General features: G+C 34.3%; 3 protein-coding genes across 3 annotated transcripts; all 3 read right to left on the bottom strand.

Annotated features, from left to right (window-relative positions):
• Positions 1-5,113: 5,113 nt before the first annotated feature.
• On the bottom strand, positions 5,114-6,356 carry LOC11409004 (F-box/LRR-repeat protein At4g14096). Its single transcript, XM_003598636.3, has 2 exons — positions 5,469-6,356; positions 5,114-5,359 (listed from the first exon to the last, which is right to left on the bottom strand). The coding sequence occupies exons 1-2, from the start codon at positions 6,354-6,356 to the stop codon at positions 5,114-5,116; spliced, it is 1,134 nt and encodes a 377-aa protein (XP_003598684.3).
• Positions 6,357-16,913: 10,557 nt separating this feature from the next.
• On the bottom strand, positions 16,914-18,127 carry LOC11413163 (F-box/LRR-repeat protein At4g14096). Its single transcript, XM_003598633.2, has 2 exons — positions 17,237-18,127; positions 16,914-17,144 (listed from the first exon to the last, which is right to left on the bottom strand). The coding sequence occupies exons 1-2, from the start codon at positions 18,125-18,127 to the stop codon at positions 16,914-16,916; spliced, it is 1,122 nt and encodes a 373-aa protein (XP_003598681.2).
• A 5,397-nt stretch (positions 18,128-23,524) lies between these two features.
• On the bottom strand, positions 23,525-24,610 carry LOC11413162 (putative FBD-associated F-box protein At5g22720). The gene is made up of 2 exons (XM_024778631.1): positions 23,879-24,610; positions 23,525-23,740 (listed from the first exon to the last, which is right to left on the bottom strand). The coding sequence occupies exons 1-2, from the start codon at positions 24,608-24,610 to the stop codon at positions 23,525-23,527; spliced, it is 948 nt and encodes a 315-aa protein (XP_024634399.1).
• Between the last annotated feature and the right edge of the window lie 1,962 nt (positions 24,611-26,572).

Below are 26,572 nucleotides of genomic sequence, written 5' to 3'. Positions count from 1 at the left end.
CAGTGATGCCCTTTGGGTTATCTAATGCTCCAAGTACCTTCATGCGTCTAATGAATCAAATACTTCGACCATTCATTGACAAATTTATAGTTGTATACTTTGACGATATCTTGATCTACAGCAAACACAAAGAGGAACACTTAGAGCAGCTTCGACAAGTGCTACAAACTCTCCGCGAACAAAAACTCTATGCAAATTTGAAGAAATGTTCTTTCTTAACCAATGAGGTTACTTTTCTGGGTTACATAATCACTGCTGAAGGTATTCGAGTTGACCCCAGCAAGGTTGAGGCTATCAATAGTTGGCCTATTCCAAAGTCAATTCATGATGTGAGAAGTTTCCATGGATTAGCTTCATTTTATAGAAGGTTCATCAAGAACTTTAGCTCTGTTGCTGCCCCACTTACAGATTGCATAAAAGGGGATAAGTTCCAATGGACCGAGCAAGCATAAAAGAGTTTTGACCACCTCAAACAACTTTTGACCGAAACACCAGTGCTAGCCCTTCCCAACTTTGACCAGGTGTTCGAAGTAAGTTGTGACGCTTCCAATTCAGGAATTGGTGCGGTTCTATGTCAAGAAGGTCATCCTATAGCCTTCTTTAGTGAAAAGCTCAACAATGGTAAACTTAGATACTCAACATATGATAAAGAATTTTATGCCATTGTCCGAGCCTTGCAACATTGGAGTCATTACTTGTTGAATAAAGAATTTATTCTTTATTCTGATCATGAAGCCCTCAAGCATTTGAATTCTCAACAAAAGATCAATCGCAGACATGCCGCCTGGAGTGAGTTTTTACAAGCTTATCCGTTTTTACTAAAACATAAGGCAGGAGTTCAAAATGTTGTTGCAGATGCTCTTAGCAGGCGTCATACCCTACTTGCCACTATGCAAATGAAGGTCATTGGATTTGAGACAGTCAAAGAGTTATACAAAGATGATCCAGATTTTCAAAAGTTTTGGAATGCCACTGATTCACAATCCTCTCAGGACTACTACAGACATGAGGGATTTTTGTTCAAAGGAAAAACCTTATGTATTCCTCTGTGCTCTCTACGTGAAGCCATTATTTGGGAAGCCCATGATGGAGGATTAGCAGGTCATTTTGGACGAGATAAAACTGTTGCTTTAGTGAAAGAAAATTTCTATTGGCCAAGACTTGAAAGAGATGTCTACAAACATATTCAAAGATGTCGAGTCTGCCATTTGGCCAAGGCCAAAAGCCAAAACACTGGTTTTTACATGCCACTCCCTGTTCCAGAAGCACCTTGGGAAGATGTTAGCATGGACTTTGTACTTGGATTGCCTCAGACACAACGCCAGAAAGATTCTGTGATGGTAGTTGTGGACAGATTTTCAAAGATGGCTCATTTCATCCCATGCCAGAAGACTAATGATGCCGTTCAAGTTGCTGACTTATACTTCAAGGAAATTGTTCGTCTTCATGGAATTCCAAAAACCATCACTTCTGATAGGGATGTTAAATTCTTAAGTCATTTTTGGAGAACCTTATGGAAGAAGATGGGTACCAAACTTTAGTTTAGTAGTGCTAGTCACCCCCAAACAGATGGACAAACTGAAGCTGTTAACAGGATTTTGGGAAACCTACTTCGGAGCTTTGTCGGTAAAAATCTAAAACAGTGGGATCTCATATTAGCACAAGTTGAATTTGCATACAATAATTCAACTAATCAAGCCACTGGAAAATGTCCTTTTGAAGTAGCATACGGAACTCGACCACACAGTCCGTTAGACTTGACTCCATCATCAGATAAACATCAGTTTAGTGCAGATGCAGAAAGCAGAGCAAAAGAGATCAAGAAACTGCATGAACAGGTTCGACAACGGATAATTAAGCAAAATTCAAGATACAAAACTAATCGTGACAAGCACAGAAGACAACAAATCTTTAAAGTTGGAGATTTGGTATGGATACATTTGCGCAAAGAACGATTTCCTAAACAACCAAATGCCAAGTTGTCACCAAGAGCTGATGGTCCCTTCAAAATAGTTCAAAAAATCAACGACAATGCTTACAAGGTAGAATTGCCAGGAACCTATGGTGTCTCAGCAACCTTCAATGTTGCCGACCTTTCACCATATCTGGATGATGAACTAGATATAAACTCGAGGACGAGTTCTACTCAACCGGGGGAGAATGATGCAGATCAAGAAATTCATAGAACCTATTAATTGCACCACCCCTAGTATTCATAGGCTCAAGGTCACTTACATCATCCCTTACCTCATTGAAGCCACCATGGTTGAAACACAACCACCTAGCCACTTATGTTGACATTTTATTTCTTGCATTCACATTAATTTTCAACATTCTACAGTTGCATCTAAGGCCTCTAGGATTACTATAAATAAGGCCATTTCCTTCATGTATCATCACAATTTTGAAATATATAAAACTTGAGTTTCTCATTTGAGAGTTAGAGAGTGGATTCTCTCTTGGTTTCTGAGCCAACTAACCTCAGTCATCAACTAGTTCCAACTCATGAAGTGCCACATATTGTTATGTTAGCCAGCTCATCGTTTTTTTCACGGAATTGAACGGCAGGGACTATATCCAAAACGTTTGGTAAATACAGGGTTTGTCTCGCAACCAAAAAACTTACAGGGACTAAAACAAAAAATGCGCCAATTTACAGGGACCTTTTACTTATTTAAGCCATTTATTTATATTTCTCATTTCCTCTTGTGTGGCATTTGTTCTTCTCTTGTCAATCCTTTTAAACATCATGACCGTACTCCTTACTATTTTATTTTATATCACTTCAAAAAAATAGGTTAAATTGGTTCTTTGGTTCTCTAACTATTTTTTTGGTTTCATATTTTAATTTCATAACTTCTAAAACGTCTGTTTTGTCTCTCAAAAATGTTTTCGTCAGTCAAATTGGTCTTGTTTGGTTAAATTTATTACCAAATGTCCAAGGTAGACCAACATTGTGAGTGGTTCCACTTTGGATTATAGAGAAGAACACATGTCACCGATGAGAAAAGTTGAACATCTTTGATGTTAAATACGATGTCATTTAAAGATCCATGCACATAATGTTTTGCATGTTGCAGAAAGGTGTGTGCACTTGCAATTTGTCCGAATCATGTTGTAGTGTATATACATTTGTCCTGATTCCCTAATTTTCAAATTAAAGTGGATTGAAATTGCATTTTCTTGGATAAAGAATGAAATATATCCTTTGATTATCGACATAAAGATCTTACTTTTTTTTAATTGTACCCATTTTTTGTCATTCACAAATATTATTCCACAAGTTTGTTCGTATGTGACTGCACGATTTGTTTGGGTGTCAGGTCCTATCTCTTTTATTTCGTTGTCTTTTGGTGATGTGGAAGTTAGACCTTGGATTAAATGCCCGAGCGATTATACTCTTCACTTAAATGCTATATATACATGGTTGTTGTAGTTGTTGTACTTACTGAGCAATTTGCAATTACATTTCACACATTACTTTGTTTCCATGTTTTAAAATTGAAATTGCAATTTGAAATGGAAAAATCTTTTGATTCGTTGCTGCTGTTGTTCCTGGTATAGAGGCATGGATGTTTAAGGTTCGGGTTTGGGCAGTCCCAACTTTTTTGAAGGCTGATCAACCAAACTCTATTGAGATGGTTTTTAGTGATGATGAGGTAGTTTTTTTTTCTTTCTTTTGTTAAATATAGAATGTTGTTTATTTTGTTGATGATATTCCACAATTACAATAACTGACTTACGCGACACACAACTCTTAGCACACGACATGTTTTAGGCCGTGACGAGGCACTTTAAATTCTTCACAGTTGCGCAATGCGCAGCTCACAACACGCATCACGTCTGAGGCCGAGGCAAGACACTTATAAATTTCCTTCAATGGCACGACTTGTGGCTCGTAGCACGCATCACGGATGTACCTGATCCTTATGCTAAAAAAAACAAGAAAACACGAGACCTACAAATCCCAAAAAAGAAACAAACGGCTGAAACGCTCCTATTTTCAGATTAACTTAAATAACAAGAAAACTTCAGACATACAATACAATGCAAACCTCAAAAAAATTCAACATAATATGTATAATAACTAAACAAAATTAATCCCTTGGTTCTTTCTCTTAATTTCCAATTTCAAATCACTCCTTTATTTTTATCCATTCCAAAGTTGGAGTAACTATCCCTTTTCTGGCTTTCTACTGCAGCTTTTTGGGTTCTAATTTGTACCAGAACTGATGTACCATGTAACACAGTTTGCCTATACATTAACAGTATAGAAAATATGGGACTAAAATAAACAAAAAAGATAAAGGATTTTATTCTCAATCGGAAAATTAAGATAAATGACCAACCCATTAGTGTTTTCTAATAATTGAAGAGGAGTGCTAGAAACACTCACTTTGCACCACATGCTGCTCAACGAGTCGGCAAAACTGTGAGGAGATGGAACATTTTCTTTCCTTTTTGGTAGTTTGCACAAACTCAGCTCTAGAGATAATAGCTTGCACAAATTCAAAGGATCTTCAATTTATGCAATGCATCTAAACAATAGCGAATAGTTGTACAACAAAATAAATTTTCTCATTAAATGGAAGCTAATCCAAATTCAATATAGAAGTACCAAAAATAGGAACTGCAATAAAATAATTCCCTTTGAAAGTTGATTACATCAAATAAAATAGGAACTACAATATAGTAGAATGAATAAAAATAAATAAATTTTAAGCATGTTATCTAGAAAGTAGAAAAATGTCTCCACACTTAAAGGATTCTCTTGATTCCAATTTATTGACAAAACTTTTGCATATAAAATTCCTCTAGCTTTTGCTGTCTCCACCGTGCCTTTTCTGCAAAACCCAGCATCTACAACTTTAACTTCTATTCTTGTGTGATCAGTGATCTTGTTTCAACTGAAAAGGTAACACTATTGAGAACTTGTATTAAAATCCACACAAATTCAGGTTACAAGCCTTATATGAACTCAAACAATTAGATAATTTTCATTTTACTAGACAAGTACAACACCAAGAAAAATGGAAGCCAATCCAAAATCAAAGGAGGCAAAAAACCAAATTGAAACCAAGTTCTATTTAAAAAGTTGAAAGCAAATTTCACCTTAATCATCATTATCTATGATGGTAATCTTTGCTAACGGTGAGTTTTGAAGCAAAAATTCCACTACTCCATCAGGTATGAATTTAGCTTTAATTAACTGAATTCTGGCACCTTCTTTCTTGAACTTGCGACATCTCAGTATCATGTATAATCCAGGTGTAAGCGGTTTCATTTCTACTTGTAGTGACTCCAGGTTACACAAGGAATTGAGTTTAACCTTGATCAAATCAGGAACAAAGGAGAGAACCTATCGAAGGAAAGAAGGATAGTTATATATTTTAGACAAAATTTATATATAAAGAAACGAAAAATACAAGCAATTGAAGAACAAAATATAAATATATCGGCCTCAAAACCTGAAGAGTATTAGAAGAGACTGTTAATGATTTGATATTAGCAAGCTCTAGCAGCCAGCTGAATAGGGTTGCAGAATCCTCTTCGACCCATCTGATGTCTTCTACATCAATGTATAAGTGTGTAATAGAACAAGGATGGCTCACACATAGTGTTTGATTCGGAGTGCCAGTAAAAGCAAATGTAGAAAGATACGGAGCAGATAACATGATTTTGCTTTTGTAGTTGTTATAAAGATAGTATCCATATATAGTTAAGTTGACAAGCGTTGTATTTGATATGCAGAGAATTTGTGCCTTCAGAACTGGACACTGTCGAATGATCAAAGTATTCAACTTCTTCAAGGCTGAGAAGGGTTTAGCGCAACCATTATTATCTGAGCGAAAGTAGAAGCTGTTTAGAGTCAAAGTAGTTAATGCTGGCAAATTCAGAGAATTCGGAAATAATACTATCCCATCTTGATGAATAGAAAGGTCAAGTGACGTTAAAGTTTGAGATGAAAATAAGCAAGACGGAAGTTGTTGAATATTACAAGTGACACAGATTCGTACTCGCTGGACATTATGTGTAACAGTATAGTATACAATGCTTTTGAGTATGTCAGGGCACATGAAATCGAAATCATGTGGGCGGTGGTAAAGATCTAGAGTGTGGAGAGAAGTTAAATAGTCGCGATGAGATAAAATCAGACAAACTGATTTTGCGAAACTGTCGAAAGAGTTAAAGACTGGAGAACTTAATCTAAGGGTTGGAATATGGTTTGGGAGATTCTTCCATCTAGTGGAGAGTATGGAAGTTTGAAAAGCTTGTTTGGTGTCTAATAAGGAGAGAATGTGATGGAGAATGGAATCTGGTAAATCAGAGAGTCTGTCTTCTTCCTTGTTTTCCATATTCGTGTTAGGGTTTGCTGTTATTCTCTGTATTTTGGGTTCGAATGGAAGAATCATTGTTACGGGAAGAAACAAAGTGATTGGAAACGCAAATAATGGACAAAATAAAAAGTGTTTCTGAGGGTGTGGCAAGATGATGATGATTAGGGTTTTAGGTAATTGTCACGGAAGGAAAACTAACCATGAATTTCTCTTTTTATAAACAAACAAAATACAGCAATGCTATATAACGCGAGAAATTTCTCACGAATTCCTCAAGAATCAAAAAATGCAGTTATAACAAAAAAATAAAACAAAAAAAGAGGTCCCACTTACCAAACATGTGGGTTAGCATAATAAAAGAAATAGCGGTTCTTTAATTTTTCTTAAAATATTTTCGCTGAATACAGCATTTTCCAACAAAATATCCAGAGTCAATCCTTAAAAATAAAATCTAAGAGTAAAAAATAATCTCAAATACTTCTAAAAAATATCTCTAATAAAAAAATAATCTCCTAAAAAAAATATTCTCCTAAAATAATTTCAAATTAAAAAAAAAAAACTCAAATCTCGTAAAATTTCTCAATCAGACACATCATCATAACATCTGTGTTAAAAATTGAAAAAAATCAAATAAAATATTTTCTAATAACTTTCTCCCGTTTCCTATTATATATGCATCTGTTTTTTCCGATCCTGTCTGTTTCATCCTTTCAAATCTAGCTTTCATCTTTCTCACCTCCAAACTTTATATATATATATATATATATATATATATATATATATATATATATGTTTCTCTCCAATCCATTGGCAATGAGTTCCTTACAAAGAGATATAAAAGGGTTACAATAAATTAGCTTCAACAAGCTCAAAAAGAACAAAGCCTAATTTCTACCCTTTTTTCCCAATCTCTTCAATGAACAAGACACTCAATGATTTTCCCTCACCCACCCAATAAGGTGTTTACCAATGTTTCCCAACCCAAGAGAACCTTCACCAAAGACTCTCAACCTTAAAGTTACCTCCTTTGATTTTTCAAGTTTCTCTCTCTTGAAACTCTACCAAAAATATGAAAATGAAGTCTTAGATAGTGTCCAGACCTTGAGGCATCGTACCACATTGCCAACCCATCATGCCACAATGGGGGTTGATAATAGTACAATGCCTGATCTAATTATCTGCATCGTGCCATGTTTGCTCCTGCATCGTGCCACGATTTTTCCAGTGAAACCTCCCTTAAGCACACCTAAAATCGTGCCACTCTTCCATGCCCACATGCCACGATTTTTTCAGATTTCAACATCAATTTTGAGACACATTTCAACAATTTTCCACCTTGACGGATTCTTTTTCGACTTGCAAGTATTAGTTTCTTGAACTTGTAATTTGTAAACATTACTTTATTGATCAGGTGTACAAGGTTGGACAAAGTTTTGATTTATTTGGTTAGAGCCTTTGACTATATGTGCAAAGTTTTCTATCCTTTGACTTTATGAATGCTTAAGATAAGATTCACACATTTGTAGTCTAAGTATATATGCACATTCTCTTGTAATTGCTGGTGAGGTTTTGGAAGAAGAATCCAAGAAAAATGAAGAACTATGATAATATATGGAAGGTATTCCATATACAAGTGTTTTAGCATCTCTTATGTATGCTATTTGTTGGCATGATAATAATTTAATAAAGGTTCTTCCAAGTAGGAAGTTTTCCACTGCTTGGAGTTGATTCAATTGAAGGGAGACTAATCCCTTTGGGGCTGCAGTCACTGGGTCTAAAATTGGTCTTGTTTCAGAAACAATGTGGATAATAGTTGGTTAACGGATTCAGTTAAAACTTTTATGAACTAATTTTGTTGTAATAACTATTTGAGTTAGTTAACTGCTTATAACTATATTTTTTTTTGTTAATCCTTCGGTTATCAGGGGAATGAGGCTCTGTTAATCCGGAGTTCGGCCAGGAGGTAAGTAGAACATAGCAAAAAATTGTTGTACCAAGGATTCTCCCAAACGATTGGTCTTTCATGAATCTCGTTGACCATTTGAGCTCAATCACTTGGTTACTTGTAACTACATTTCTGTTTCAACAGTTTGTACCATTGGCTGAGAATGCTACACTACATGCGTTAAGAATGGCAGCTAAATTTCACTTATTATGATGGTTGTAGCTGCCACTATTAACCAAACTGGCGGTTCCCCAAATTGCTGCAATTTTTCAGATGAAAACAACCAAAACCACAATAGAAGAAAAGCAAACTTTCTCAAATAGTTATCAAATATGAAAACAACACAAATGCTTTTATCTCAAAAATGGTGGCTGCATTTCCTTATTCCATCCAAAGCCATCTTTTAACAACTGATTCGTGGGTCTGTTAATTTTCCAATAACATTTGCCAAAACCATATTCTTAATTAAATCATCTCCTCACTGGTTCACCGTTTCAGTTATCGTCACTATCTCTCTTTCTTTGGTTTGTATTTGTCCTCAAAGCCTCTCAACTCTGGCCTCCAATCTTTACATGTTAGATAACAGTCTATGACATCAAAATGAAAACACTTGCAATTAGACATATCAAGAATCACACTACACACAAACAATAACCTAATGACATAATAGAGCACATAAACTTCAAATAGTCCACTTTTTGAATAGAATGGGAGTTTGAACTTCCAAGTAAGATGGTATTTTGAAATAAAACAATAGTCTTACCCGCACAAAAGATACATATTCGGATTTGCAGACGAGGAATTACGCTTTTGGTTAGTTTTAGGAATTCATTTTAACTACTTGTCATCGTACTTACTTTTAGACGTTGATTTTGTCATTTTGATTACATTTAGACCTTATTTTGATTAAAATTGACAAAGTTAATTGTAATTACTAAGATGATTGTCCCTTTTATTTTGAGTATTTATGTACTTGTTTGAATTGATGTTTACTTTGTACATTGTTTTTAGCATCACAATAGCAGTCATCTCACCATCCGCTATAGCATTTTAGAGTTTGCCGCGCACTGTTATCTGCGATTAACAACATAGGATAAATAATACATTGATTTTTTCAGTTCATGTTATCAGCATAAATATATAGTCATTCCACTAAACAGTAAACAGTTTCCTATTATGAAGGAGTAAAACTGATCAAGGTTTCAAAATTGAATAGTAATTCTATGTCAATTACATATACTAAATTCTAGACTTAACCATTACTTAGAATAATTCTTACCCAATTACACATACTATTTTCATATGGATGTGATCATTGCCAAGGAGAGAAAACAGGACGTCTTTAATTGTAGTTTCATTTAGACTTCTCCAATAAACATAACTGAGAACATAAAAGGATATAAAGTGGAAATTCATAAATCAAGTTTTGCTTAAAAAATAAACTAATAAAGATAAGTGAATCCTAACATACACTTGAGTGTGTAACATCCCAAATCCCCTAGAAACAAATAACTGAAACACCCTCATTTTCAAATTAACTGAAATAACAAGAAAACACCAGACCTACAATACAATGCACACCTTCAATAAAATTCAGCATAATAATAACTCTGGAGAAGAGAACTATGAGGAGATGGAACATTTTCTTCCCCTTTTGCTAGTTTGTACCAGACTGATCAGCTCTAGGGATAATATCTGCAGCAGGCTTGGTCAGTTTGGCTACTTTGACAAATTTAGTAGTGATTGTAGCATCTCTTTAGTGCATTCCACCTTATGTCTAGCTCGGCAAATAACATGTTCATCAAATTTCTAAAAACCAACCATATTTTTAAGATGTGTGAAAGTACCTGACACGTCAGTGTCTTCGTAAGAACGACACTGACAAGTGTGATTAGAAAAAGTAACTTCAAATAACTAGATGTAAGCTTTTCATGGTTGAATCATCATACATATCAAACAATCTCCAAGCTATGGAATGAATCTAAACACTAGCTAAACTTGTAGATTGATATAACATGTAACCGAATATTTTGTAAGTAAATAGTTGAATGTGAGATTCTAATCCAAATCAAACCATGCTCTCGGAATTAAATATAGAAAGATCAAACACATTATCATAAAAATCCAATAAATCCCTTTGAAAGTCGAATACATGAATTAATAGGTATACTAGAATGCGGGAAAATAAATAATCTTTAACATGTTTTCTAGATAGTACAAAGGTTTCTCTTGGAAAAAGTGATCTTGTTATAAGTCCTCCACACTTCAAGGAATTTCTAGAGAAAACTTGCATATATAATTCCTCTTGCTTTTGTATCATCCACCGTGTCATTTAGAGAAAACTTGTGTGATCTTGCTTCCGGTTTCAACTGAAAAAGTAACACTATTAAGAACTTGTATTATCTCCCCCACAAATTTAGATTACACTCAAACAAGTAGATCATTTTTATTTTACGATACAAGTACAACATCAAGAAAAAAGGAAAGGCAATTGAAAAACAATGGAGGCAAAAAACCACAGTTAAAACAAAGTATGTTTAAAAAGTAGAAAGCACAATTCACCTTATTAATCATCATTATTTATGAAGTTAACCTTTGCTAACGGTGAGGTTTGAAGCAAAAATTCCACTACTCCAACAGGTATGAGTTTATCTTTCGTCAAATGAATTCTAGAACCCGTTTCCTTGTACTTGCGATGACTCAGTAATACGTATAATCCAGGTGTAAGCAGTTTCATTTCTACTTGTAGTGACTCCAAGTTACATAAGGAAGTGAGTTTAACATTGAACAAATCAGGAACAAAAGAGAGAACCTATTGAATGAAAGATGGACAATCATACATTTTAGACAATTTAGATATAATAAACGAAAATGCAAGCAACAGCAGAACCACACGTATAAATATAACGGCCTCAAAACCTGAAGAGTATTAGAAGAGACTGTCAATGATTTGATATTAGCAAGCTCTTGCAGCCAGCTGATCAGTAGGACTGCAGAATCCTCTTTGACGAAGCCGATGATGTCTTCTGCATGAATGCATAAGTGTGTAATAGAACAAGGATGGCTCACACATAATTTTAGATCTGGAGTACCAGTAAAAGCAAACATAGAAAGTCTCGGAGTAGATAACTCGAGTTTGTGTATCTCCTTATAATAATAATAATAATTATATCCAACCATAGTAAAGTTTACAAGCGTTGTGCTTGATATGCAAAGAGTTTGTGCATCCACAACTTTACAATGTCGAATGATCAAAGTATTCAACTTGTTCAAGGTTGAGAAGGGTTCAGCACAACCATCATCACCGGAGAGAAAGTAGAAGCTTATTAGAGTCAAGGTAGTTAATGCTGGCAAATTCAGAGAACTCGGAAATAATAATTTGGCAGGTAGAATGCGATGATGAATAGAAAGGTCAAGTGACGTTAAAGTTTGAGATGAAAATAAGCAAGACGGAAGTTGTTGAATATTACAAGTGACACAGACTCGTACTCGCTGGACATTATATGTAACAGTATAGTATACAATGCTTTTGAGTATGTCAGGGCACACGAAATCGAAATCACGTGGGCAGTGGTAAAGATCTAGAGTTTGGAGAGAAGTTAAATCATCGCGAAGAGATAAAATCCGAGACACTGATTCCACGAAACTGTTGAAAGAGTTTGGATAGTTAATAGTTATACATTTTAGACCAAATTTATATATAAAGAACCGAAAGTGAATGCAGCAGGCCTCAAAACCTGAAGAGTATTAGAAGAGACTGTTAATGATTTGATATTAGCAAGCTCGAGCAGCCAGCTGAGTAGGGTTGCAGAATCCTCTTCGACCCAGCTGATGTCTTCTACATCAATGTATAAGTGTGTAATAGAACAAGGATGGCTCACACATAGTGTTTGATTCGGAGTGCCAGTAAAAGCAAATGTAGAAAGATACGGAGCAGATAACATGATTTTGCTTTTGTACTTGTTATAAAGATAATATCCATATATAGTTAAGTTGACAAGCGTTGTACTTGATATACAAAGACTTTGTCCTTTCAGAAATCTCAAATTTCCAATGATCAAAGTATTCAGTTTGTTCAAGGACGAGAAGGGTTCAGTGCAGCCATTATTGTCAGAGCGAAAGTAGAAGCCTGTTAGAGTTAAGGTGGTTAATGCTGGCAAATTCAGAGAACTCGGAAATAATATTTTCCAATGATGGATATAATAGTGAATAGAAAGGTCAAGAGACGTTAAGGTTTGAGATGAAAATAAGCTAGACTGAAGTTGTTGAATATCACAACTGACAGAGATTCGTAGTAGCTGGACATTATGTGAAATGGCGTAATTTACCATGCTTTCGAGTATTTTAGGGTCCACAAAATCCTGTGGGCGGTAAAAATCTAGACTGTGGAGGGCAGTTGAATCATCGCGAAGAGACAAAATTTGAGTCAGCGATTTGATGAAACAGTCAAAAGAGTTAAAGCCCGTGGAACTTAATCTAAGGGTTGGTAGATGGTTTGGGAGATTCTTCCATCTAGTGGAGAGTATGGAAGTTTGAAAAGCTTGTTTGGTGTCTAATAAGGAGAGAATGTGATGGAGAATCGAATCTGGTAAATCAGAGAGTCTGTCTTCTTCCTTGTTTTCAATATTCGTGTTGGGGTTTGTTGTTATTCTCTTTGTTTTGGGTTCGAGTGGAAAAATCATTGTTGCAGGAGAAGCAAAGTGAAGGGAAACACAAACTATTGAGATGGAAAGTGTTTCTGAGCATGAGGCAAGATAATGATGATTACGGTTTAGGTCATTCTCGGGATGGAAAACTGTTTGAACGCTTCCATTAGAATTATATAGAAACTATTCTAATGAAAGATAGCGCCATGCAACCCTAATTTTCATATTTTGTTCTTCCCTTCCAATTTTGTCCTCCACTTTTTGCCATGTCATCCCAATTTTACCCTTATTCTTATGACATTCATTGGAGAGCTTACTATGTTATCACTACATTGTCTTGCCATACTCAATTTATAACTTTAAATTCAATCAATATCATAATTATATGTTGAGGTATACCAATATACTATATATCGATGGATTAAAATTTCAAGTCTCTGAGCTTAGCTCACGGATAATGTATAATTTATGCAGGGGCTGGGGTTTGAACCCCGAACACCCCACTTATACATTGTTTAACCTTTTCAAAAATTTCTTTATCTTAAAACACAATTTATTTTTGTTCTTTGTCAACTCTTTTTTTATTTTTAAACATTTTTTTTGTTGGTCTTTCACTTCTCCATGTTTCTATATAAATTTCAACTTCAGTTTGAAAAAAGGCATAATATAATCTATAAAAATTTCTTTACCTTTTTTGACAGGAACAGGAGGCTCGCATATGAGAGGGAGATTCGCAACTGAGAGTGGTGGCGCATTGGAAGTTACAAATCTATGGTGATTTGAGATACTTTCTTCTTCCCTTTTTTTGTTCAATTTGCTTGATAAAATTCAATAAAAATTTGTTGTTTATTTTCAGAAAAGATGGATAGAAAGAAAAGTGGATCTCAACTGAAAGAAATAACAGGACAATGTTGAGTATATGCAATTTAATGTAAAAATTGTTCTTCTTTTACTTTATTTGTTTATCTTCATTTTTTTTTTTATAGAAATTTGTATATGATTAATATGAGTTTTTTTTATGTGTGTAATAGAGTATGTGCTTCATTTCGTTATATAAACTTTTATATGATTATTATGACTTTATAAATGTGTATAATAGTACTTAAGGAACAAAGATAAGAAAGGAGAGAAGAAAACAAATACATCAATATTGTTTACCCAATTCAGTCAAATAATGACCTATTATGGCTGAGAGAAGTTTTCTGATCCACTATGATGAAAGTGATACAAAGAGGTTACAAGAAATTATCTTAAAATCTCACAATGAAAAAATCTTAATTTCTACCCTTTTTTCTAGTCACCCACACTAATAAATGAATCCTAAGCGAAAACACTAAAGGAAACTTTTCGATCCTTCCAATTATTGAAATCTTACTACCCAAGGTGTTTACAAATGTTTTCCAACTCAAGAAATAAACTCTCACCAAAGACTCTCAACCCTAAAGTTATCTCCTATGGTTTCCCATATTTTTTTTCTCTCTCTTGAAGCCACACAAAAGCATGAAGAATGAAGCTTTATATAGTGCTCAGATTCGGAGAAATCATCCCCTGAATTCGCATATGTACATAGTACTTATCCGAACGTTACTTGCTAGGTCATGCCACGATTTTACTAAATCGGGCTATGATTTTTGTTGAATAGAAATATTAAAGTTGAGCCAAAAATTGTGCCACGATTGTACCAAATCGTGCCACGATTTTTACAGAACTTCATCCATCAATTATTGAGTCAATTTCAACATTAATGATTAAAGGTAGGAATCTAGTAAAACTCATTTCAGACTTTTTTTTAATTGTCAAATTTCAATTAAATTTCATTGTTACAATTTTACTACTACAATCACTCATAAACAATACCCTTTTGCTAAATTGAGCTATTAAAAATATAATCTAACAATGTATAACGAAATCCTTGTGTTCGACGCTTGATTTATCGTTTTTTATACACGTGCTGAAGTCGTTAGTTGTGGTGCTTATAAGTTGGTCGTAGAAAGTGCATTGTAAGTCATGTTGTGGTTTTCAATAAGATTAAAATTGCACATACAACACAGGTTGTTGTGGCACAATCTAGCACTAGTCGTAGTGAAAATACAAATTTTGATAAAATCATTGTTGAGGTTGGTTCTAGTGACAAACTAGAAGAAATTCGAACTGTAAATCGGTTGCTTGAGGAAGAAGTTTCAGATGAGGAACAACAAGTTTCTAAATTGGTTGCATATTCTCTTGTAGCTGCAAGCATCTAGTGAGATTTTGGAAGAACCAAAAAGCGTTGGAGCTTCTTTTGCATGTAAAGAGAATGATAAATGTCTTAAGACTATGAATGAAAAAAGAGATTAAGTCTCTTTATGATAAAAAAAAATACTTGCTTTATAGTTAAGAGTTCAAGGCTGGTTAGCTGCGAATGGATCTTCGAGAAAAAGGAAGGCATTCAGCAAGTTGGACAAGGAAGATTTAAGGCACAACTTATTTCTCAAGGCTTTAAAAAAGGAGGGAATTGATTTCAATTTTCAATGGTGTCTCGTAATATTGTTAAACACAAAGCAGTCACAGTTTTGTGTGCCATGGTAGCTGAATTTGACTTAGAGTTGGACTACATGGATGTAAAAAAATTCATTTTTGTATAGTGAGCTCGAAGAAACAAATATGATGAAACAATCTAAGGGTTTTGAATTTAGAGGTAAAGAGCAATTAGTTTGCAATCTATATAAGGCTCTTTATGGCCTTAAACAATCTTCTAGACAATAGAATAAAGGATTTGATTATATCAATGATATCCTGATATAGCAACTAATCGAAAGGGTGAAATCATAAAAGATAAACTGAAAATTAGGATAAAAGATTTGAGTCTAAAATTGATAATTAAGATATTGTTGTTATAATTAGAGAGGAGTGCTAGAAACACTCGCACTGCAACACCTCTGCTCAACGACTCAACAGAACAGTGAGGAGATGGAACATTTTCTTTACCTTTTGGTAGCTTATACAAAACTCAGTTCTAGAGATAACATCTGCACTAAGTTTGATCGTGTACTTCCCAAAATCGGTTTGACCACACTTCAACCAATTTTATAATGACTGTAGCATCTTTTTAGTGCATTTCCACCTTACGTCTAGCTCTGCAAATAACATGTTCATTAGTTTTTGCAAACCAATCATTATTTTAATGTGTGTCAAAGTGACCGACACATGACAGTGTCCTCGTATTAACGACACCTACAAGTATGATTATAAAAAGTTAACCCAAATAACAAGATGTAAACTTTTCATGGTTGAATCATACATATCAAAGGATCGTCAATGTACTGCATCTAAACACTTGTGAATAGTTGTACGACTAATAAATTTTCTCGTTCAATTGACAACATACTAAAGAGATAGAAGAGTTAGGTCAACTAAACCTGTATATTGATATAACATCCAAATAGTTGGATATGAGATTCTAATCCACATCATATAGAATGCTCTCTAAATTAAATATAGAAGGATCAAACAGATGACCCAAACAATTCCAATAAATAAATCCCCTTGAAAGTCGAATACATGAAATAAAATAGGAACTATAATATAGCAGAATGCGGTAAAATAAATAAATTTTTACATGTTATCTAGGTAGTGGAAAGATTTCTTCACACTTCAAGGAATTTCTTGATTCCAATCTATTGACAAAACTTCTACGTATAAAATTCTTCTAGATTTTGAATCTCCACTGTGCCATTTCTGCAAAATCCAACATCTATAACATTATCATCTATTCTACTGTGATCTTGGTTCTAGTTTCGACTCAAAAAGTATCACCATTGAGAACTTGTATTAACATCCGCACAAATTCAGATTACTATCGTTATATGAACTCAAACAAGTAGGACATTTTCATTTTACTAGACAAGTACAACATCAAGAAAAATGGAAGCAAATCCAAAAACAAAAAGGCAAAAGACCAAAGTGAAACAAAATCTATTTAAAAAGTTGAAAGCACATTTCACCTTAATCATCATTATTTTTTATGTTAATCTTTGCTAAAGGTGAGTTTTGAAGCAAAAATTCCACTACTCCAGCAGGTATGAATTTAGTTTTCTTCAAATGAATTCCAGAACCTTCTTTATTGAACATATGCAGTTTCAAGTCTAATCCAGTTGTAAGAGGTTTCATTTCTACTTGTAGCAACTCCAAGTTACATAAGGAAGTGAGTTTAACCTTAGGAACAAAGGAGAGAACCTATTGAAGGAGAAATGGATAGTTAATAGTTATACATTTTAGACAAAATTTATATATAAAGAAACGAAAATGAACGCAACAGGCCTCAAAACCTGAAGAGTATTAGAAGAGACTGTTAATGATTTGATATTAGCAAGCTCAAGCAGCCAGCTGAGTAGGGTTGCAGAATCCTCTTCGACCCAGCTGATGTCTTCTACATCAATGTATAAGTGTGTAATAGAACAAGGATGGCTCACACATAGTGTTTGATTCGGAGTGCCAGTAAAAGCAAATGTAGAAAGATACGGAGCAGATAACATGATTTTGCTTTTGTACTTGTTATAAAGATAATATCCATATATAGTTAAGTTGACAAGCGTTGTACTTGATATACAAAGACTTTGTCCTTTCAGAAATCTCAAATTTCTAATGATCAAAGTATTCAGTTTGTTCAAGGACGAGAAGGGTTCAGCGCAGCCATTATTGTCAGAGCGAAAGTAGAAGCCTGTTAGAGTCAAGGTGGTTAATGCTGGCAAATTCAGAGAACTCGGAAATAATATTTTCCAATGATGGATATAATAGTGAATGGAAAGGTCAAGAGACGTTAAGGTTTGAGATGAAAATAAGCTAGACTGAAGTTGTTGAATATCACAACTGACAGAGATTCGTAATAGCTGGACATTATGTGAAATGGCGTAATTTACCATGCTTTCGAGTATTTCAGGGTCCACGAAATCCTGTGGGCGGTAAAAATCTAGACTGTGGAGGGCAGTTGAATCATCGCGAAGAGACAAAATTTGAGTCAGCAATTTGATGAAACAGTCAAAAGAGTTAAAGCCCGTGGAACTTAATCTAAGAGTTGGAATATGGTTTGGTAGATTCTTCCATCGTTTGGAGAGTATGCAAGTTTGAAAAGCTTCTTTGGTGTCCAATAAGGAGAGAATGTGATGGAGAATGGAATCTGGTAAATCAGTGAGTCTATCTTCCTTGTTTTCAATATTCATGTTAGGGTTTGTTGTAATTCTCTTTGTTTTGGGTTCGGACAGAAGAATCAAAGTGATTGGAAACACAAAGTTTTTCTGAGCGTGATGCAAGATGATGATGATTAGGGTTTAGATCATTAGCAGGAAGGAAAACTGTTTGAACCATTCTTCAATTAGAATACATTGCAACTAAGGGTAAGAATATGGATCAAGCCCGCTGGGCCGGTCTCTTTAACCCGTGGATTGAGTTGAGATTTTAAATTCAAGAACATTTTACCTTGTACTCCAACAATTATACCATTACCCCTACAAATTAAAAAAAAAATGCCAATTTTAACCTTTTTCAAATCACATTTATTCACTCCCCCATCAAGTCACTATTCTACCGTAATACTTTCATTAGATTTTCTGGAATTTTTTGCAAGAACTTGCAATAGAACATCATGACAATGAAGGGTGGTTTTACTATTACGAAAGGTGAAGGGGTGTGAAATGGATTCATCGCTCATGGCTTAACTTCCATCAAATTAACATTGATTGGACATACAAAATGTGGAAAAACACCTCAACAATATCCATTCAATTAATTAATAAGAGACCAAGGGAGGAAGGGAACTTCCAAATCCATCCAAACGAAGGGATCCAATCATATTAACTCAATTAATCCACCATGTTGATATTGATTGTGACTAATGATTTCATTTTTTTTCGGTGGCTTTATTCTTATATGTTATGAATCCATCTTAATTTTTTGTTCCAAGTTCTAGGGGTTAGAAATTGAGTTTGCAATTAGTTTTCAGCTTCTTTAGATTAACAGATTTGTTGTTGATTACTTTCGATCTGCAACTTACTTCCACATCTGATGTTAATCTGAAGAAAAAAAAAATCATGATATAGGATTCTTCGAGACAAGGGAGCTAAAGGCGGTATTTATGTCACTCGCGAGAAGCAGGTGGTCGCATACTAGCATTGTTATTAGGTTAAATTTCATGGACAAACAAGAAAACTTAACACACAGTTTTGAAGATAAACATTTTTTTTGTTATCTTGACTTGTTTCCGTGTGTATGTGTTTTCTCTGTATTTAATACTTAACACTCAGTCTTTTTTTTTTTTACCTTCTCTAAATCCTTCTTCATTTTCTTTTAGAATTCATTCTTCGTTTCTTTCTGAGACAACACTGGTTGAGACACGAAAACAACATAAGAGGCAAAATAAGGACTACCAAATTCAAGACAGCAGTGACTTGTCCGATGATGTTCCCGTTCACATGCTCTCCTTTTTAAACGTCAAAAAAGCCATCCAAACTTGCATTTTATCCAAAAGATGGACCAATCTCTGGAAGACTCTTCCAACTCTTGCATTAAATTTTCGGCAATTTAGGACCAACAAAGTTTCCAACAATTCCTTTCTCAGATTTTATCTCTTGGCGATGACTCAACCGCTATTCGTGCTCTCCGTTTGCACAGTAGTACTTCGATAGAGCTTAGCCTATACGGAAAGATTCTAGAATACGCTTTTTCACACAGTGTCCAACACTTTCAAATCAATTACGCTACTACTAAACAATTTCCATCATGCTTCTTTATATAAAACACTTTAACGTCTCTTAGTCTTGCTGGTTTTAATTTATTCTTTCCCTTTCGCTGTAACCAAAGATTTCCAGATTCTCTCAATTTCCCAGCATTAACCACTTTGTCTCTAAAGAGCCTTGCCTTTTATCGCAATGATGATGGTTTTGTCGACCCCTTTTCCGAATTTAACATGTTGTCTACTTTGAGCATTGACCGCTGTGTACTTCTTGCTAATGCACAAAACCATCGTATTTCAAGTACCAAGCCTGTTAATTTAACTATACAAATGTATGATTGCAAACCTAGATTCACCAATTTCGGAACTGCTTTTGGAATCGAGTTATATGCTCCAACAATTCATACCTTTGATTTTGCTGGTGATCAATAATAATATATCCAAAACTTTTTGGGAGCAAGACCGTTCTCCTTCTATCAAACATGTAAATATTGATTTAATGTGTTGTATAAGGGGGTTAGGGGAGAAACCATCAATTCTATTCAAGTGGCTGGTCGATCTTTCTAATATCGAATCAGTGACCGTCACTTTACGTGCTCTTAAGGTACTTTATATTGTAACATTAGTGCAGATTTTTATGTTGTATTTATATAAATTTTATAAAAAGTTTGACTTGCAACTGAGTTCATCAAGTCATTATAAGGTGAAAGGTGCATCCAACAAATTTTTAAAGATAGATTGTTTGGTTTAGTCCTTTCACTCTTGCTTCCTTCTCTATTTCTAATTCCTATGATGTCTTTGGTTATATTAACTTGCTTTTACTGGATAAATTACAAAACTCTTAATTAGAGAAACAAATGTGTGTGTACGGTGTATGCATGTTGTTGTGTGCACCTTGAATCACACGTACAACTAATTTGAATTAACTTCTAGCTCATAGGATTTTCACTGCTTATATAAACTTTAGGTACTAACTTGAAGAAAGCTTTAATCTTTTTTATTCTCTATGGACCTTTTCTTTATACAATTGTAATTATTCATTCTTACCATTCCACAAGTTAGAGAGGTAAAATAAACACACATGCACCATGTTGTAAATCACTTTTTTCATATTACTTAGTTCTGATGTAATTAATACCAACATACATATTGATGATTTTTCTGTTTGTTTGTGTAAATTGAATTTGGCTTCATAGGATATAATAAGATCCGTCTAGAAAAGTCTTATATGGTGAGCCATAGAATAGGAGAACTTGAATCACCGTCTGCTCGAATCACCGTACTTTGTCAGAGAAAAAGTTCTTAGGAAGATATAGATAATTCTTATACGTTGAAGGTTGGTGAGAGGAAAGGAAGATAGAAATAATTGTTATACGTTGAAGAATATAGGAATAAAGAACTAATACCAATATGTTAAGGAAACATAGATACTAGTATGTGTATAGTTGTACTGGAATTGATTTTTCCGTAATGTATTTCAATAAATATGAGTGTTTTTTTGCATGCATGCTCTCATGTAAGCAACATGACTCACATGAAAGAGCAGCTTGAATAAACTTAGACCTCATAACTTGTTGAAAAGCTTCTGGCTCATTGAACATGTGCGTGTCTTGAATCACAAAACAACAAAATAAATCACGTGCGCTTAAATTTTCCGAATATGCAATACAACCATGCCTTTTAATAGCTATCATGAATTTTTTCGGTTCATTTTGACTTGTGTTGGAAAGTCTGTTTGGCCGGTGAAATGATGACTAGTGTTCTGATTTTTGTTTTCTCCTTGGATTCTAAATCTTCTTGTTGATAGATTTTCATTGACTTTTTATTTTACACTTTGTGCCTCTTGATTGTCTGACCTGAAAGAAGCCAAAATCTACCTTACTGTACATGTTTTGATAGAATGTTAATCTTGTGTCTAATTCCTTTGCATTTTTTTCCCATGTTCTTGTTATTGGTATCTGCTTTGATTTTCTGTTTGGTGTGTGAGATATAGTCTTTAAATTGTTGAAGATGTTGCTGAATGATTAGCTTTCTTTGTTCTTGATGATTTACTTGTCTGGTAAATAAAAATTACCAGCTTGTTTGAGTTCTAGTAAGGCTCATAATCTGAATTTGTTGGAAATATGATACAAGTTGTTGGACTTAACAGTGTGTTTTTTCAATTGAAACCAGGGCTACTGTTTGACGACCTACTGCATTGGTGAACCCAAGAAAATGCAAGGTTGCAGAAAAAACACAGTGAGGGATACGCAAGTTTTTTCTAAATATATTGGAATCAAGAGAGTCCTCAAAGTATCGATGCATTATAACAAAAACATACATATGCAATTTGAGGCATTGCATTTGTGATCTGGTTGACGGGAAAATGTAATGCTTTATATTGGAATCACACTGTTATGTACAATGACTTATTCGGATAGTGAAATGATCAATAATGCTAGAAACATACTCTTTAACATATTCTTTTCACACTTTGATTAGCATTACTATGCTTTAGGTAGCATGTATTCGAAAAATTGTGCAGAAGCAAACTTAGTTCTCCCCACAAGCATTTGAAGATTAGATTTCAATGTAGTTTACTATAATTTTTAATGGAAACATCCTATTTAAGCTAAAATTTCAGATTTTTCAAGGGGTTCTGACATTTTCCAATGAAATTGAGAGAAAAACTTGGTTTGATTTTGGAGTTATGAAGCACATATTTAATCCAGGAGACTAAAGTTGGAACATCTCACCACAGATTTTTACGTGTAATTTTTACAATGCTCATTTATGTTCTGTAAAACATCGCGATTAGCTAATTTCTCTTCTATTAGAGATGAGAAGAGAAATAAATGGCAATTATTGTATTATGATTTTCTCTCTGAATGAGTTTATTAAATTATTACTTTTCATCTGTGTGTAAAGTTTATTACCCTTCGACTTTATGAATGCTTGAGATATGAGATTCACACATTTGTAGTCTAAGAATATATGCACATTCTCTTGTAGTTGCTAGTGAGGTTTTGGAAGAAGCCTCCAAGAAAATTGAAGAATTATATTATATGGAAGGCATTGCATATACAAGTGTTTTAGCATCTCTTATGTGTGCTATGGTCAGTACTTGTCCTGATATAGCATATGCAGTGAGTTTAGTATCCAGATTTACCAAAAACCAACTATATTTTTAAGGTGCGTCAAAGTATCTGACCCACGTCAGTGTCTTCGTAAGAACGATACTGACAAGTGTGATTAGAAAAGTAAACTTCAAATAACTAAATGTAAACTTCAAATAACACTAGCTAATAGTTATACAACAAGTATTTTTCTCATTTGATTGATAAATCTAAAATAAAGAGTTAAGTCAACTAAACTTGTAGATTGATATAACATGTAACCGAATATTTTGTAACCAAATAGTTGAATGTGAGATTCTAATCCGCATCAAACCATGCTCTCCGAATTAAATATAGAAGGATCAGACACATTACCATAAAATCCAATAAATCCCCTTGAAAGTCGAATACATGAAATAATAGTATACTAGAATGCGGGAAAATAAATCATCTTAAACATGTTTTCTAGATAGTACAAAGATTTCTCTTGAAAAGGTGATCTTGTTATAAGTCCTCCACACTTCAAGGAATTTCTAGAGAAAACTTGCATATATAATTTCTCTAGCTTTTATATCCTCCACCGTGCCATTTCTTGTGTGATCTTGCTTCGGGTTTCAACTGAAAAATTAACACCATTAAGAACTTGTATTTACTCCCTCACAATTTCAGATTACCGTCAAACAAGTAGATCATTTTTATTTCACAAGACAAGTACAACATCAAGAAAAATGGAAGCCAATCCAAATCCAAAGTGAAAAAAATATCAGTTAAAAAAATTCAAAGCACATTTCACCTTAATCATCATTATCTATAATGTTAATCTTTGCTAACGGTGAGTTTTGAAGCAAAAATTCCACTACTCCATAAGGTATGAATTTATCTTTCTTCAAACGAATTCCGGCACGTGTTTTCTTGAACTTGCGAAAACTCAGTATCTTGTATAATCCAGGTGTAAGCGGTTTCATTTCTACTTGTAGTGACTCCAAGTTACACAAGGAAGTTAGTTTAACCTTGAAAAAATCAGGAACAATGGAGAACCTATTGAATGAAATATGGACGGTCCGACATTTTAGAAAAAATTTAGAAATAAATAACGAAATGCAAGCAACTAAAGAACCGCACATATATAAATATAGCAGCCTCAAAACCTGAAGAGTATTAGAAGAGACTGTCAATGATTTTATATTGGCAAGCTCTAGCAGCCAGCTGAGTAGGACTGCAGAATCCTCTTTGACGAAGCCGACGATGTCTTCTGCATTAACATATAAGTGTGTAATAGAACAAGGATGGCTCACACTTAGTATTAGATTTGGAGTACCAGTAAAAGAAAAGTTAGTAAGACTCGGAGTAAATAACTCGAGTTTGCGTATGTCCTTATAATCATAATATGTTTCCATAGTAAAGTTTACAAGGGTTGTATTTGATATGCAAAGAGTTTGTGCATCCAGAACTCTAAATTGTCGAATGATCAAAGTATTCAACTTGCTCAAGGCGGAGAAGGGTTCAGCGCAGTTCACAATGCTTTTGAATATGTCAGGGTCCACGAAATCGAAATAATGTGTGTGGCGGTTATAAAGATCTAGAGTGTGGAGAGAAGTTAAATCATCGCGATGAGATAAAATCCGAGAGACTGATTTCATGAAACTGTCAAAAGAGTAAAAGACTGTGGAACTTAATCTAAGGGTTGAGAGATGTTTTGGGAGATTCTTCCATCTAGTGGAGAGTATGGAAGTTTGAAAAGCTTGTTTGGTGTCTAATAAGGAGAGAATGTGATGGAGAATGGAATCTGGTAAATCAGAGAGTCTGTCTTCATTGTTTTCAATATTCCTGTTAGGGTTTGTTGTTATTCTCTCTGTATTGGGTTCGAGTGGAAAAATCATTGTTACAGGAGAAGCAAAGTGAAGGGAAACACAAATAATTGAGAAAAGGGTTTGTGAGCTGAGGTAATATAATGATGATTGATGATGATGATGATTAGGGTTTAGGTAACTGCTTGAACGCTTCCATTTGAATAAATAGCAGCTAATTGTGGAAAATGGATCGAGCCCATCTAACCAGTGGATTGAGTTGAGATTTTAAACTCGATCACTTAATTGGTCCATATCATTTAAAATGCTGTATGCTAGGTTAATAAACTAATACTCCCCCAAATTACATGTAACCTTACAATACAAATGAACCATTAATATTACTTTTAATATTTTATCTTAACTCTTTTTTACTCTTTTTTTTTTCTTCTTTCAATTCTTTAATTTATTTTTTTCATGCCATTTATTAAGGATAAATTTGTTAAACAACTCATAATATCTCTTTGCAATATAAAATTAATTAAATTTTTTAACATATAGGAAATACCCAAAACGCCATATAAGTTAGGACAATGTAGCGTTTTTTTTAAAGGTTTTTATTGTGAAATATAAATTATAACACCAAATCATTAATTAGTCCTTGCTTTTAATTTAAAGGCATTTTTGGTAATAACAATAACAAATCATAACAAATACTATCAAAATAAAATGACATTTAAAATTTGGGGTTGTTAAAAACAGCCTAGCTAGTGTGTTCTTTTTTGTTTGTTACAAAGATAAATGACAAAAAAAAACACAAAAACTAACTATTCTAAGAGGAATAAGATGTGGTCGATATTGTTTATGAGAAGATTGATAAGACCATCAGGGGGCGTTACATGAAGAAGAAGATCAACATCAGAAGAAGCTCCTAGTCTAACCATCAATTTTATATATATTGGTTCCCCTCTCTAAGATCAGTGTGAGAAATCTTCACATCTTGTTAATTTTGGTCAGACAACAACAACAACAATAACAAACCTAGATTAAATATAGGAGAGAGAGAGAGGACTGATGATGAGAGAACTGAGTACCGAGAGAGAGAGAGAGAGCCAGAGAAGAGAGTTTGTGTTGTGAATTTGTGATGCGTGTGATGTATTTGCCCAATTTTTTTTTTTTTGAAGTGTGTAAATGGGCCTATAGGTTGGACCTAATGTGAGAAAATTAAGGATCGAGCCCGGGCGACCGCCCGGGGTCGCCGGGCGGTGAAACTGCCCCCGGTCCTAGGTAATGATGTTTATGGTTCTTAGGTAATAATGACTAGTGTTTAGAGTAGATTTAGTGCAGATTTTATGTTTAGTCTTACAAGTAAGCTTATGGCTTGGCTCTATATATTTGTAGTGTATGCTTAAGTTTAAGGTGCCGTTTAATTTGGGAAAAAAGTCCCTTTACCTAGGACACCTGTCGGTTTTAAACTGGCAAAAAAAAAAAAAAGCTCAATTTATTATTTTAATGTTGTGTTTAAGCTTACTGTTGCACCTCCCTATTTCTTCAGTACACCACACACTATTGTTTCTTCTCGCGTACATTTGAGTCATCATCAAATCATCACCTTCGCTTTCTTCTCAATTCACCTACCATTGCAAGTTACTCATCGTCGCCGGAAAATCCACTGGCAAAACCGTATCAGTGTCGTTTATGTTTGACACTAAATGTTTTTGATATTCCATTTCAATTAAGGTTGAATTTGATTAATGGTGGTGGGTACGACTCCGGCGTCGGAACCAGTCCTGGTTGCAGTGAGTGTGGTATCGATTTGTCATCCAGGCAAGGGAAGGAGACGAATTCAACTTGGAACCAAATACAGATCCACCAAATCCACCACTACAGCAATATGCATCTCGAAAAGGCTGGTTCAGAAACTTGAAAGATTGAAACTTGAAATCACTCCTATTATAGTTTGCTGAAGAATTAAAAAAAATTAACCTCATTCTTAAAAAATAAAATAAAAATTGATTTTTAATCATATTGTTCACTACGTACATACTGTGAGGT

This window comes from Medicago truncatula, chromosome 3 (assembly GCF_003473485.1).
Source record: "Medicago truncatula cultivar Jemalong A17 chromosome 3, MtrunA17r5.0-ANR, whole genome shotgun sequence".
NCBI classification, from domain to species: domain Eukaryota; kingdom Viridiplantae; phylum Streptophyta; class Magnoliopsida; order Fabales; family Fabaceae; genus Medicago; species Medicago truncatula.
Note: the sequence above shows the minus strand (reverse complement) of the source record. Positions and strands in the feature narration are given on the sequence as shown.

Bases quoted from the DNA above. Each gene is read 5' to 3' on its own strand.
- LOC11409004 (XM_003598636.3), bottom strand. From the start codon at position 6,356: ATGGAAAACAAGGAAGAAGACAGACTCTCTGATTTACCAGATTCCATT. The intron at 5,360-5,468 runs GTTTTGAGGCCG...TTCCTTCGATAG, and splicing joins TCTCTTCTAATACTCTTCAG to GTTCTCTCCTTTGTTCCTGA.
- LOC11413163 (XM_003598633.2), bottom strand. From the start codon at position 18,127: ATGAATATTGAAAACAAGGAAGATAGACTCACTGATTTACCAGATTCC. The intron at 17,145-17,236 runs GTTTTGAGGCCT...CTCCTTCAATAG, and splicing joins TCTCTTCTAATACTCTTCAG to GTTCTCTCCTTTGTTCCTAA.
- LOC11413162 (XM_024778631.1), bottom strand. From the start codon at position 24,610: ATGATTTTTCCACTCGAACCCAATACAGAGAGAATAACAACAAACCCT. The intron at 23,741-23,878 runs GTTTTGAGGCTG...GATTTTTTCAAG, and splicing joins TCTCTTCTAATACTCTTCAG to GTTAAACTAACTTCCTTGTG.